We start from the raw sequence: 15,915 nt of genomic DNA on the forward strand, positions 1-15,915 counted from the left end.
TGAATTTCATCCGGGCTATCTTGGAACAAACATCGATTTTCATTTTCCTGAATGTCACTTAAAATTATCCCTTTATTTCTTAAAAGACCAATTAAATTTTCATCTTGAACCCTTGGGACAGAAGAGCAGATTTTCTTTTCATCTAGGACCTCAATATCAAAACTAAAATTTCCCTCGAAGCTACTAATGTTCAATTGATAACGATTGTGTAGCTCTGATTTCTCTACACCTCCAAACAGCCCATGCTTAACAACTTCGGAATTTATCTTCTTTAATTTTAACCTTTTTGCGGCATACTGGGAGATATAACTGTTTTGACTACCAGTATCGATCAGTAAACGGCAATAGCCCTTTAAATCACCTCCTTTTATCCCCACAATAAGTGTCTGTAAAAATACTGGGGAGTATTTAATTTGATTTGAAAGTACTTTTTCGCTATCTTGAGTTTCGGTTTTATCATCGGCATTTTTATTTTTATAACACATAATCGATACATGTCTGAACCCACAATAATTGCATGTAACTTTTGAAACACATTTCGAAGCTACGTGACGATTTTGTAAACATCGAAAACAAATTCCTTTTTTCTTTAATAACGCAACCTTTTCTTCATTACTTAAAGTCATCGCGAAAGAACAATCTTTTGAATCATGTAAAATATCCCCTTTTTTATTCTCACAGAAAAAACAACAAAAAGTTTTATCTTTTACGTTTGTGGATATTAATTCAGAAGTTGAAAATATGTTCTTTTCTTTTTTATCATAACTCTTTTGCTGGTATTTTGTTTTCGAAGACCCGATAGAGTCAATGTGTCTGCGATTCGTCTCAAATTTCCGAGAAGGGAGCGGCTGATTGACTACTAATTCATTGGTGTTATTTTTTATTATTTCCGCTCTTTCTCTTATATGCAAAATATCAGAAAGAAAAGTGAGCAATGTGTTTATATCATTATAAGCACTTTCGTTTGTGGTTTTATCCATTTGAATTAAAATGTCTCTGGGTAGGGATTTTAATATCGTAGTACACAATACACTAGATAAATCTTTTATTGATTGACCCAAATTTTCTAAACTTCTTAATTCAATATTTATTTTATCATAAAATTTTCTAAAAGCAAACACATCATTTGAATTTCTTAATGGTTTAATGTTGAGAATATTGTTCATGTGTGTGTGTATCAACAAATCAGTTTTTGCAAATCTGTTTTTTAATAAATCAATAGCAGTATCGTAAGTAGTATCAGATATAGGTAAACCTTCAATAGAACTAAGGGCAGTACCCGATAAATGTGCTTTAAGATAATGGAATTTTTCTACTTTATCTAAACACTTATTGTTGTGAATAGCAGACTCGTAACTATTCCAAAATGTTAACCAATTGTTTACATCACCATAAAATTTATTAATAGTCATTTTAGGGAGTTTGACTCTTAAATAATCATTAGATTTAAATTCACAAACACTTTCAGAATCAAGAGAAGATGTTTCGTTTACACTAGCAGAATTAGTAGTTAACTTTTGTTTTTGTTCGTTTATTCTTTTAGTGGCGCGAATTTTCGTGCGAACCACTTTTTGGCGGTATTCTTCTGATTTTGAGAATTCCGTATCAAATTCTTCTACTTTAAACAAGCTTTCTAATTCTGAATCAATCTTAGTTAAAGAATCAAAGTTACTAATTAAAAATTCTAAAGTTTCTTCTAAATCATCAGTCTTAATTTGTTCTAATTTCAAAAGTTCATCAATTTCGTTAATTTGTTTCGTTACAGTAGCTCTTAAAGAACTTCGTTTTTTCTTTAGCTTAGCTATTTCGTCAGTAGACATGTTTCTTATATTTATATATATAACAGTATTCTAATATGAATAAACAATTCTAATTCTAAATGTTTTATTGTTTATCTATACTGCTATTCTATATTCTATTATTCACAATGTAAATTCTTTATTATTTATCATCAAATATACTATACTAAATACGCCGTCCGGGCAGGGATGCCAAATGTTACTTTTGAATGAAGGTCCCACTACGAACTTCCAAAATGAATCATTGAAAGGTATCACTTACCTTGCTATGTTCTATATGTATAAGCAGTACGACCAACCTTTTCTATATATAGGTCCGGGGTTGGCGTCAATATACCTAATGATAAATATCTAATCACGACAGCCAATTTGAATAACAATAGAACATTTTATTGTTCTAATTAACAAATCATGACGATGAAAATGAAATATGAATGAAATGTCTACAAGTTCAGTGATGATGAGAAAGTTCGACTTCCTTGCCTGAGTACATATACATATCTGCTTCAGCGTAAGGAGTTACGGTTGCAGTTCGACAGCATAAGGAGTTACGGTTGCAGTTCGACAGCATAAGGAGTTACGGTTGCAGTTCGTAACAAATATCATCGGGTTTCATGATAATTTTATTTTCTTTAGTTGTGAAGGGGAAAAGTGCAATTATAATACTCGTTTGAACGTGTTTAGTTTAGAACAATTTAAAATAAAGAACTGCAAAATAAATTAGAGCCTTACTACTAGCGCAATTGCCAGTCATATAACATATGTTAAAAGAAACTCAAAATTTGTTGCATCAGTTAATAAAATTACCATTAAACTTCCTAAAATTACCATTCAATTTAAGTTTTATACTGAAAGCTTATGAAATATTAGTTAAAATTTGTTTAATTATTTTTCAGAAACGAAATTAATAATATTAGTGTTAAGGATGTTGTTCAAAAAAAAAATTTTTCGCCAAGAGAGATTTAAAAAAAAATAATAAAAATAAATTTATTTAAATTAACTTAATTTCAAGTTTTCTAATTATTGTCAAAAATTGCGTTCATGAAGGCCTAAAAATAGTTGCTTTATTGAAATTTATTGGTTTGGCACAGAAATAGGTATGTTCTAGAAGCTAGTCGCCAAATCAACTCTTGTATTGAGCCTTACCTATTTTTCAAAATTCAATCGCTGAGTTGAATTCATTCTATATTACGTTTCTTTAAAAAAAAAAAATCTTGAATTTTGGTAATTTTTTAAAAAGTATTTAATCTATTTATTTTTTAATTATAATCCACCTGGATGAACATTAAAATCAATGAATATTTCCCACTTTTTGCATATTTTCATACTATGCAGTGCTGAACTGAACTAAGCTTTCACATATTAAAAAAATTATCCCTCAACTTTTTCATAAAATAAAGTATAAAGAATGGAGAGCGCGAAGATGAACAAAAATTAACCTAACAGATACGAATATCTGTTACACAAACACGCAAGTTATAAAATAAGCATATTATTCTCTAACATTTACATGACCACAAAGACTTTAGTAAAAACTTATTATTACGAGTTTTTTATTGACTTTGACGGAACCATGATCAAGAATAAAAAGTAGTTACTTTTTAGGTCGGTATATTATTTACGAACTCAGTAAAGAAGCTACCATGGGGTGGTTGCACAGGAGCTTTAATTTCTCCAACATTTGTCTTAACCGCAGCGCATTGTTTCTCTCCTCAAACAAAGTAAGTAATATGCTGATAATATAGCTGGGGTATTTATTAAAATTTGTGTACGTGTGGTCTTGCGTACCTAGGACAAACTAAACATAACCTTATACTCCGACTTTAATAACATGAAAGATACAGCAAAAATCAGGGCATGAACAAATCTTCTATTACTTTAGACTGTTGGAATTCAAATCACAAGCTTGAGTTTGCTTTTACTAAACTCAATCAACACTGCTCTTCACCTTCCGGTAGTGATTTTCAGGAAACATTCTATTTTTGGAAAAATTCTAATAATTTAGTTAATGATCGCTCGAGTATCCCACCATTTCCAAATACATTGGAAATCCATTTTAATTTAATCTAATGCACCATGGAGTGTCTCGCCAAATCCGCTCACGCTTGTTTCTTATCACCCCCCTGTTATTTCTTTGTCCAAACTTGTTCCTCTTCCCTTATTAGGTGAACCACTTTACGCAAGTTCTTCTCTTTACTTCTTCTAAACACTTCTAGACTCTACCTTCTGAACACTGAGGAAGGTCCTTATGAAACTGAACTGTTATAAAACTGTAACTAAAGCATGTTAGTTTATGTACTTTAATTTGTGGTTTATTCAAGATGTTTTTTTTTTTTACTTTAGTTTAAGCAATATGATTTTTAAGCTCTATCGTGCAGTCTTAATGGTTCTAACCTTAACTAATAACTATGCTAATTGATTTGTCAAGAAGTTATTCTGAATTACAAAATCAGACACGAAAATGCACTTTCTCTGAATAAACATGACTTTTTTTCCGACGGGTTTAGAAATTTAACCTTCATTATATGAAGGATAACTGGACTCCGGAAAATTTGGACCCAACTGTTAAGTTAGGTGAATGGTTGAAAGTTGAGAATGTTAAGTTGCTAATTTCACTTCATGTGAATCTCGGAACATCTGAGTGAATTGAAACTTTTATCATAATTATAAATCACAATTATATACATATATATAATATTTTAAAGACATCTTCCAAATGTCACGTAAAGGCAATTATATATGTAAAATATAATTTACACTTTATATGATAATGTAAATTATATTTTAAATTAATTTAATTATATTTTCTAAATAGCACTAGCTCATTTCGTAGTCGTATAAACTCGTTTTATTTATGCTAATGTTGCCACACTTAAAAAAAATATCCATAAATTGTGTGATTGGTTACATTTTAGACACGCCTGTAGAATCAGTTATCGTGGAATGTCTGATTCCAAGCGAGTGTTCATCATGGTACAATATTGAACGTTCATGGACTGGTATCTCATGGTAGGACTCATGGATCAGGAATAATTCCTGCCACTGTCTACCAGACGTCCATGCCTGGATAGACTATGGATCAAATTATCCATATCCCATCCGCGAAAAAGGTATGGTGGATATCTGATGGACGACTGTTGGAATCAAAAATGGATGTCTTGTGGACATCCACCATGCGGACCTTCGTGGATGTCTGCGATATCTAGTAGACGTCTATTAGATGATTTTGTGCTATCTGGATCATATAAAAACTACGTGGTGTTTATTTACTACAAAACACTATTTGGAATGTTTTGAGTTTTGTTTTCAGAGTGGTGAGTTAGTTTATAACATAAATTTTCATTTCTTTTCTACCAGATCTGCAATGTGCGGGGTGCTACCCTTCCTGTGCAAAACAATAATACCAACAGTACAAATTGGATTGTTAGGTGAAAACAAATATCAACCTGCTAAAATAGTACCAGTGAAACGGATTATAAATCATCCTGAGTTTGAATTGTCAACATTTAACAATGATATAGCACTTTTGGAACTACAACATTCCATCCCTTGCACACCATACAGCAAACCAATTTGTGTCAATCCACCTAAAAATAGTATTACATTGGGCAAGAAACTACATATTGCTGGTTTTGGCGAAGTATCAAGGCATTGCAAGTATAGTTTTTCCATGCACCTATCTCTTTACAAAATGCACTGACATGGGAAATTTAACACACCTTTTTTAACACTAGATTGCCTAAGAAAGTCATTTCGACTGCTTTTAATTTCAATTAGAAAAACAATGATGTATATAATGACGCAATTTCTTAGAATTTTGTGACTTTTTGTACAACATATACAGTGAATTCGCGATAACTCGAATCTGATAGGACTGACGAAAAACTTCGACATATCGGAAGTTCGACGTACCGTTAGTTTCGGTTTTGGACTTTCAAAATATTGTCGGATTATTTAATTAATGCTTATTAATTACAAATCTTCTAAATGGTTACAATATTTAAGATCATTTTTCTGACAAGCCATTTACGATAAGACTGTTTGAAGCATTTTATGATACCCTGGTCCATCGGCTGCAACTTTGTTGTTGTGTTTTGCGGGAGAAACTGCAAGTTTATGGCTTTCAAATTAGGTAGATCACTATGTGCTGTGCATTTATCCATTAAGAGTATCACTTTTCTTTTTTTAGCGAAGAATTTCCGATCCAATTTTCTTACATAGTCTTCAAATAAAACTGATGTCATCCAAAACTTTTTGTTAGACTTGTAATCCAAAGGATACGTTTTTACATTCTTGAAACATCGGGGATTTCGGTATTTTCCGATAACAAGTAAGGGCAATTTCTCTGTCCCAGACGCATTTCCTCCAACTAGGACAGTCAAACGTTCCTTGCACATTTTACCCCATGAGCAGTTTTCATGCTTAAACATCATAGTCTTATTTGGAAGACATTTAAAAAATGAACCCATTTCATCAATATTGAAAACATCATTTTCACTGTATCCTTGAAGTAAATTTGATAACGTTTCATTTAACCACTGTTCACATACTTCAAGAGGGACAGCTTTAGCTTCTCCATGAAGAGTGCGAAAGACATTGTGTGTGTTTTGCAAAGGAAGGGGCAAGATATCAGCTCCTAGGTTTTTTTTCTTGCTTTAAAAGATCCAAAAAAAATCGAGTTAAAGGGACTCAAATTCGAGTAATCGAGAATAATTAACATGAAATTGAAGATAAAAGGGTCGGGACCTCATAAAAAAATCGAGTTATAGTAATATTCGAGTTATCGTACTTCGAGTTATAGCGAATTGACTGTAATTTTTTTTATTGTTAATATTTACTAATAACTTGTTGTAAAACTGTAAATAATATAAAAAATTTATTTTAAACAAATTTATTTACGCATTCACAATGCTGTCATTTTGACTGCTTTTGGGCAATATTAGTACATGCTAATTTTCCGTCTTTCTAGCGTTAATACTCTATTAAATGTTTTTGCATTAATTAATCATTGATTACTTTTTTAATCCATAATGTTTTTGCATTAATTAATTTTCTATTACTTTTTTAATACTTTTCGTTGTATCAAAGTAAGCTTTTTCTAAACTAGGTATATCTTTTCAGGGGAAATACCACTGAGAAAATTTCTAAAAACCTTTTTTTTAAACGTTACCTCAGCCATATTTAAGAAAATGTACCTTATTTAAATTAAAAGTTGAAAGACAAATAAAAAAACAACAACATAAAGAGCTTTTGTTATGCATATCCTTCACAAAAATTTAATGAAAACATCACTAAATTAATGTTTCGTTGCATCCAACGTTGATAACTTGCTCAACTTCTGCTTACTTTAAATTTGATTTCCTTTTTTCTTATTGTTAGTAATTTAGGCATTGATTGCAGTAGTGGGTATTCAGTAGCAGCGAAAAATTTAAAATTTTCAAATTTTATAAAACTATTGTTTTAATTTCGAAACAAAGCAACTAGCAATATATACTGATATATTATCGTTGTCCCGTATTAATTATTCCTAAAAATTAGTAATATTAAATTACATATATTATAAATAATTTAAAAGTAAATTGGTCAGACAAATAATTCAAATTGGCTAAGTGAAAAAAAAAATTTTAAAAATTGTAAGTTTTTTCAAAGTGTTATGTAAAACCTTTCTATAAGAAAAAAAAATTATAATAATTAAAAAAAAATATTTAAAAAAAAAAATTATGATTGCTCGTATCAGGTAAGCTGATTATAAATGGATCAGCTTAAGAATGATAGGAAACAATAGCAGATTAGGACTGATAGGAATAGTTTTGTCCCAAAGTTTATTAAATAAGTAAAGGTTTAATATTTTACGACGTTTTTCATAACCCAATTTCGAGTTAGTGATGTAGAATCTGGTAATCGAAACTTCAGTATCTGATTAGCTAGAGGGTTCGAATTTCTATTGAAACTCTGTGCCTCACGTTATTACACCTTCCAATCACGACAACAATAATTGATCGTATTATTATCGCCAAAATTAAGTCATACAATATTTCGATAATTTTTTGATACAAAATATGATTTTATTGTAATTCAAAGATTTTAATATACACTGATATATTGATTCTGCTTTGTTTTCTCCTCAGATCCAACGGAAGTACTTCGTGAAGGCACTTCAAGTATTATTGACGGTAGACCCTGTGCCTATTATTATAGAAACTACTTTTTTTCAAAACAATTCTGTGCAATTTCTAACGGAAAAACAAAAGCTTGTATGGTAAATATCTTTTTCTTTATTTCATCGGCAAAATAACAATATGAAATAAATTTTTCAATTCTAAAAACTCAAGTTACTTTTTGTAAATTTACTTTCTCATAGCTACTCTAAATTAAGTTTAAAAGCTCGTCAAGTGGCGTACGCAGAATTTTTTCAAGGGGGGTGTTCATAATTTTCTGAAACTACTAAAAGAAATTCGAGTCTGTAATAAAGCACTATTATTTCCCTAATTTAGACAGCTAGACAATTTTGACTTTTTATTTAGACAACATTGTTTGGTTAAATTTTGATTTGATTTTTTTAAGTTTAAGAACGTAATGTAATATCTTCTGAAAAAAGTCCAATGTCATATGGGTGGGAAGTAAGACTTTGAGGGCCACTTTCACATTCATCAGATTTTGTTATACTAGAAACGTTTTCTTCAACGAAAGTATCACATTTCTGTACAACAGAAAAACTTACATTGATACTAGATGCTGTCACCTCACTAATTTCAGGTCGTGATTTTTTCTCAAAATAATTAAAATTTTTAAAATTCTTACGTTTTGACATCCTAAAGATCCAAGAACAGTAAATATATATATTGGCACAGAAATAAATGCTACGCTAAGGGCCGGCGCGTATGCGGGGACCTAGGCCATTCAAATTTTTGGGGCCCTTCGATTAAGTTGTTTTTCTCGTATATTTTTTATTTATTCAAATATAAAAGTATTTATATATTCTTTTCATTTCAGAAAGCATGTTTAAAATTAAAATAAATAATAATAAATTGAATTTTACTTTATTTTGTTAAATTAGAACTAAATTTTAATCATAAAATTTTGAAAAAATTTTAATATATATTTAAAATTGATTTTTTTTAAAAAAATCACTGCTTTTCTTAAATTTTTAAAATTTATTTTTAAAAAAATCCATTTTAAGGGGGCCCCTAATCATTTGATATTACATCATCCACTGTACTCCGTTCCCCCTTTTATATAATTTTTCACCGCATCTCCAAAATTCTCGAATTGTCTCAAAGACGACAGAACGTCTAATAGGATTCCAGAATCATCGCGTAAAGATCTCGCGAATGACAGCCAGTCTCGAAAACTGTACTGGCAGGACAGAAAGGAACCAGTCCGTAACAGTATCACGTGAATTTGGTTTCAAAAGTGCAACCCTATTATAGTAAATGTTTTTTCAGTATTCTGAGAAATACCGCGAGAAAAAAAAAGTAGGTATAAGGCAGATAAAAATATATTGTCTTAAAAAATAATAGCTCGCATAATTTCTACTAAAATTTTAATTTTTGCCATTTTGTCTGAGCTCAAGGGGGTGTTTAAACCCCTAAACCCCTCCCTTGCGTACGCCACTGAGCTCGTACTCAAGCTCTAATATTTAAAAAATACAACTAGATAAGTCCCTAAAGCACAAAATAGAAACCTATCATTTTATGAAATGATTTGAACCAGAGCCTGCCCAAGGGTTATGCTCTGTATACGTTTTTGAATTGATCTAAAAACACGAATAACTAATTAGGAATTAACTTTTATGTTTCATTGCCCGCAGAAGCTCTTGCTATAAACAATCGTACTTTAATTCGATAATTTTGATTTAAAATAATTAATATTTTAAATCAAAACAATTCGGGTGCATTTGGATCAGTTTCTTTAAACCTATATTATTGTCTCCTTAGGCTTCAGGCGTTTTTTTTTCTGGCATGTATTAAAAATTACGAATCAATATTTATTATTTATCCAATATTTTCAATTTTCATAAAAAACTTTTCATTGACCTCTACCTGATATAAATTGAAAGCTATGCAAATTATAGCTTCTAATTATTTACTTTATAAATAAATTTTGAATTAGGTTAAGCTTTCTGTGTTGCCAATGATTTTAACAGTTGCACCAGATAAAAACTGTTTTTATGTAACCTTTTAAAACATAAATGGCCGTCTACGCAGTTAAGCCTAACAGCTAATCGTATTGAAACGTTAATCATTAAAAACTGTGGCTAATTATAACTAAATCCCTGGATACGTAGCTATAATGCCTTATTTATAAATTAAAACTTTCTTATTTCGTTTTTTATAAAATCTTATTCAAATTCTGACTATAAAATGTATCAAATTTATTTTGCACTGTCAAAAAATTTTACTGTAATGCATGAACTATTTAAAATGATAAAAAACAAAGAAACTAAGAGTTCAAATGAAAATTAGATCGCCTAATTACAATGTAGCAATTTTAAATTTATTCAGTTAAAAAATATATGTTGCACTAGATTACTTTTAATTCTGGTAACAACAAAAAACAAGAAAAAAACACTTTAATATTTAAATACTATTAAAATCTATTTTTAAGGATTTCAAAAGAAAACATTATTTAAGTTAAAAACAATATTTGCATTCTATTTTCAGATAGGTATTTAATGCAATTGAATTTAAACCTTAAATCTGAAGGAAAAAAAAGCGAAACATATTTGCTCGACATAATCAATGAATAATAATATCAAGTGAACCTTCTATAATCTGCTGTTAATAATCCGTCGTTTTTATTGCGATCTCCAACAGATAAACAATATAATTTAAAGCCTAAAGGTGGCTTATTAGAACACCCAAATTCTCAACAACCTGTCATTATTAATTTTAAAGTATGAAAGAAGTAAAAAAAAACAAAAAAAAAAACAGCGAAAATAGAAATAACAGATCGGGAGCAATAATACGTAGCCGTTCAAGCTAGTCACCAATATGGCAACTATTTATCCATGCCATCGTATGCGGCTAGGGGTATTTCCCTACTATGAACTGTGTCTACGATCATCTTGGAAAAGGTTTTTTATTTATCTAAATAATCCAGACTTCGTTTTCTAATTATAAATTATCAAAAATTACATATAAATTAATTTCGTATTAGATTTTCATTTCTAAATTAAAGATTTGGCGAGCTTGTCGAATTAGTCGCCAAATCTTTAAATTATGATTAAAAATCTAATATCGAACTAATTTAAATGCCATTTTTACCATTAATCATTAGAAAACGTGAAATTAAGATAATTTAGATAAGCAAAAGTACCTATTCACAGACACAGGAAGAAAATGTTCATAATAGAGAAGCGTACCTAGTGGCTTACGATGACATTTCCAGTCCTAGGTTCCTATAAAATTATTAATCCTTATGATGTGCCCTACTACCTGCCCTGGAAGTTTTTCCGTCTCAGTCGGACTCACCCTATATATAGGTATCCAAGATATTCATACAAAATAGTTTAAAATCCAGAGGTATCGAAAGTGCATAATGGCAAGTCTTTATTTACCATCACCGTTTACTCAGAATGCCGAAAGAATTCTTAACCCTTTCCGGAACAGTGATTTTTGATTAAAATTATTTAGACAAACAGGGCATTAGCAAAATGAGACCGTACAGAGTACATATTCAAGGTGAAGCGACATACTTTAGCTCTTGCTTACTTATAGAATAGTAACTGCTAAACGCTTAAAAGCAATTAGTTTAACAGTTCTAGTGGTTTATAACATTCGTGATGCCAGATTGGCAAAACTGCGTCAGAAAGGGTTATATTGCTTCCCTGCACATGTGTTTACTTGGAAAACCGCACATCTCTTAAACATAAAATTTTCAGGCAAAGCTCATTTCTTGAAACACTTAGCCAAAATGAGATTTTTTATTTTGGATTTAGTCGATTTTGAAACAAACCAAGACCTAAACTTCGTTAAATTTAATGTAAACACTGGATTTTCAACATTACAAATTGGTAAAAATGTTTATTGCAACATAAATAAAACGCTAGGTTTGCTATGTGATACTTTATTTTATTTTATCCGTCGTTGAACAGCCTACCCAATTTTGGGTTTACGACTACCAATGTTTTACTCCGTAGCCTTGTAATTTTGAACCAATTCGAAAGACAAGGAAACTCCTGGATCAGTACCCCCAGAGGCATTGATTTGTTATGGGAGCATGGAGGACTTTGCGACTCGACAGATTTTACGTGCATCAGTCACCATTTTCTACACGGGGAGTCTTCGGCCAGCAGGGATCGAACCCACGAACTCTTGAACATGGGCCCAGTGCTCTACCAACCAGGTTATCCCGGCCTCTCTATGTGATATTTGGACAAAATATCACTGTTTGTTATTTTTTGGGTGGCGTCACAGCATGTTCCGAATTAGTTTGTTTCATTGAAAGTAAAAAAGAGCGCTTAATATTGGGGATCGAAATGGGTTACAGGTGGCGTAGAGTAGAACTCTCTACCTATGGCAACACTTCGCATGCTTTCACCATTAGCGTGTGGAGAATCATAGAAAAAGGAAGTACGTTAGTTTCTGTCTTGATTTTCTAATAGATTAAAGTCTTTTACGATAGGAAACTATATGAAACTGAAAACTATATTAAACATAGTTTTAAAAGAAAGCGTCATGGAAATTCAAAAAAATATTCTTAACAATTAAATAAGAAAAATATTAAGGAAAGGAAATATATCGTAATACATTCCTATACAACTGAAAAGAGCCCAAGGCATGGAACTGGTCTTCTCCCTAGATGGCGTATTTGAACGTTGCGATCGCCTATTGTTTGATGGAGCGCTTTTTCAAGCTAAGGCGTCAAAATAAATCTGAAGTAGTAATCCATAAGTCTAACGACGAACTTAAATCTTTCGTACCACCTTTGCAATTATCCATCCATGGGAACATATTACGATGTTTCCACCTTCCATATTTTACGAATTTAGATTATCAAAAATGTATTTTAAAATTTACACGATTCTTACATCAGGTCAGGCACTATGTTTAATGCAGTTTTGAGATCTATATAGTTTTCAAGGTTAAAAAATTTAAACTGTTTGAAAGTACATCCTACTCCTATGACTATTCATAAGCTAAGAGTGAAAGCATGCCTAAAAGGCAGTCTGTTTATGTAAAGAACTCTCCTTGCTATTCGTCTAGAGCAGTGGCGGCGACTACGACTACCAAATGTTCAACTCCGTAGCCCTGTAATTTTGAATCTAATCCAGAAGACAAGGAAATTCCTGAATCAAGTATTGGGATAAATTTGCCTTTGTGGAGGACTTTTTAAAAGAACTAACTCGCATTTAAGTGACATGGAGCGGAAAAACCATGAAAATAACCCTCGGTTATCCAGACGAGAAGGGGACCCTAAACCAATGATCCGTCTATCAATGAGGATACTTTAGTTAGCACTGTGTTTGGTACGAGCCGGGTGCGGAATTCTTATCGACCAGTCATTGCAGGGATTCGAACCCTGGTCACCTCCTCAATGGGAGGCGAGAACTCCCCCTGACCCACCTCGGCTCTTGTTACGAGGTATTTGCTCTATATTTAAGACACAGAAAGGGAATCGGTGAAAAGTGCTCTTTCATATCAGCAAACTGCTTTAGACTGTGGCGAAAGGAGTTCTTTCAATAGACAAGCTATTCTGTTGCCATACATAAAGAGTTCTGTTTGAGTCCAATGCTTTATTGTCTTTGGAAAATTTTACTTGAAGCTTAGTTTCCAGAATGTGTGCAGACTGCCTAATGAGCAAATGTACGACACAAATATAAATATTATCGTTTCTAATATTTATATCTATTTTGGTCTAGGGTGATTCTGGATCTTCTGCATTCATTCAACATAGAAAGAAGTATTATTCCGTGGGAGTGACTTCTAATGGTGATCATTTTTGCTTGCTAAATTTGCCTGTTATTTTTATGAGAACCGATGTCTACTTTCACTTCATCAGAGAACATGTAAAAGACCTTCCAAAACAGCCCCATGGGTAACATTCACTATTGAAAAAGATTCCTTGTGGTCTTAGGAAATAAAGACAGAAATAATTTTCTGATTTTAAATGATTTAGTTTTTGACTGAGATTGTTAAAATATAATTGAAACTTAACTTTTAGTGCCTCCTTATTTTATTTCATGCACATCATACCAACAAAAGAAACAAAAAACTAGATGAAATTAAAAGTATCAAAGTAGCTTTTAGATAATAATTCTAAGGTCAAAATAGTCAATACATGTTTAAAATATATAGAGAGATCTTCAAAACCAGCAATACATTTATTTTCCAGAGCCTTCATATTTTCACTGCTGATAACAGCTTCTATTTATTTTAACCCTATAAGCAAAATTCAAACATGCGAAACCAATTTAAGTTCCCCCATAAATTATTGAACTCTCAATTAGAAATATGTCATATTAAGAATCAATCAGACGATACAATATTGTGTTTTAAGTTGTAATTCAGTTCAATATTTTTTAAATAAAATTTGTTAGTCTTAATTTGTATTAAATGTTACTTTTATTTAGAATACGAATGAACTTACTTTTTAAAAAATGAAATCATTAAAATTCATAAATAAAATAAAATATATAATTAGTGTTAATTAGCTGAATTACATTAAAATTCAACAAAACTATTATTGAACTTAATTCCCTGTGGCTTTACAGTATTAGACTAAGTGAAACAAATTTTTTGTAATTTGTCTCGTTAGAATAATTAACTATACTCAGCAGTGCCGTAACTTCACCCCTCGGGGCCCTGGGGCAAAAATTTCTGGCGGAGGCCCTTTCAAAAACTTTCACTACTCCATCTCTAATCGTCATTTTAGCTATTTATGTATTATGTTAGCGAATATGTTTATGAAAACAAGTTATTTGTTCGCATATAAATTGCATAACAAAGCATTGTAAGTTTTCCACATGGCAAAATACAAAATTTCAGCGAAATCGATTAACCCTGAGAAATTAAATTTTAAAAAAGTCGTACTTATAAAACTCAATTTCTCAAGAACTAATCAACCAATTTCGCTCAAATTTTGTATTTTCCATGTGGAATTAGATACTTTAAAATGATAAAAAAATATATATACCTTGCGATTCAAAAGTTTTCAGACTATTATTGTCCCGTAGTGGACTGATCGTTGAGACACGGTTCCCAGCAGATCACCGAAGTCAAGCCTCACTGGCTGCTGTCAGTGTGCGGGTGTGTGACCACTTGGATCAGTCTGCGCAGGGACCGAGGGTATGCGGTATTGGTCCTCGTTAAACTGTTCTACCATAAAATGCTCGACTTCGCGTGCAGGTCGCCAGGCTACCGAAGTGGGGGTGCCATCCCCTCTGCAGAGGATCAAACCTCAAGGGATGTTTCCCAGACCGTCGCCAATAGCCTATTGTGTAGCACTAGTGCAATGTGAATGATCAACAACATCAGACTATTATTAAATAAAAAATACTAAATATTTACTAAAAGTCATTTTTTGCATGGAATTATATTTAGATAAAAGAATTTTATAATAGTGCGCAAAAATTTTTCAATTCCCTTAACATTTGGGGGTCCAAACTTTGGATAGCTCACCCGACCCAACTATTGGGACTATATTTCCCAGATTACAGCTACCTATATTACGGGGGTTAGAAAATCGAATCGGTTGAGCAAAGTTATGTTTATTCAGGGAAAGTATGTTTTTGTGTCTGATTACGTAACTTAAAATAAAATATCGTGCACTAATTAATTTGCATATTTGAAGTCACACCCTCGAATTATTAAGATGGAGTCCTAGAACGTGAAGATCCGATCATTAAATTAAAAGTTATACAGGATGGTACGTTTTTGGTTCACTGCACGTAAGTGTTAGCAATTTACGTCATCTCACCGAGGAAATGACTAGGGGGGAAAAAGGCTATTCATGTTGTCTCCTCTTGTCCCCCATGCCCACAGTAGCCTCCTTTTCCCTTAAATATAATGCTAATCATGAAATACCAATTTAATAAACCTGTTGAATCCGGTTACTATACCGTTAGGAAGGTCTTTTCAAGACAAAATCATTATAATAATTAAAATTATTTTTT

General features: G+C 31.6%; 1 protein-coding gene across 1 annotated transcript in view; it reads left to right on the forward strand.

Moving 5' to 3' along the window:
• The window catches only part of LOC107447011 (putative serine protease 46), a 21,384-nt gene extending 7,429 nt beyond the window's left edge, over positions 1-13,955 (forward strand). The window contains exons 4-7 of the mRNA XM_043038966.3: positions 3,405-3,520; positions 5,157-5,456; positions 7,928-8,058; positions 13,663-13,955. Of these exons, the coding sequence (XP_042894900.3) occupies positions 3,405-3,520; positions 5,157-5,456; positions 7,928-7,949 (438 nt within the window). The 3' untranslated portion in view covers positions 7,950-8,058; positions 13,663-13,955. The remainder of the gene's footprint in view (positions 1-3,404; positions 3,521-5,156; positions 5,457-7,927; positions 8,059-13,662) is intronic.
• The last annotated feature ends 1,960 nt before the right edge of the window (positions 13,956-15,915 follow it).

The sequence above is a fragment of the Parasteatoda tepidariorum genome, chromosome 3, assembly GCF_982258835.1.
Source record: "Parasteatoda tepidariorum strain Cologne lab strain chromosome 3, Ptep-v5.0, whole genome shotgun sequence".
Classification (NCBI taxonomy): domain Eukaryota; kingdom Metazoa; phylum Arthropoda; class Arachnida; order Araneae; family Theridiidae; genus Parasteatoda; species Parasteatoda tepidariorum.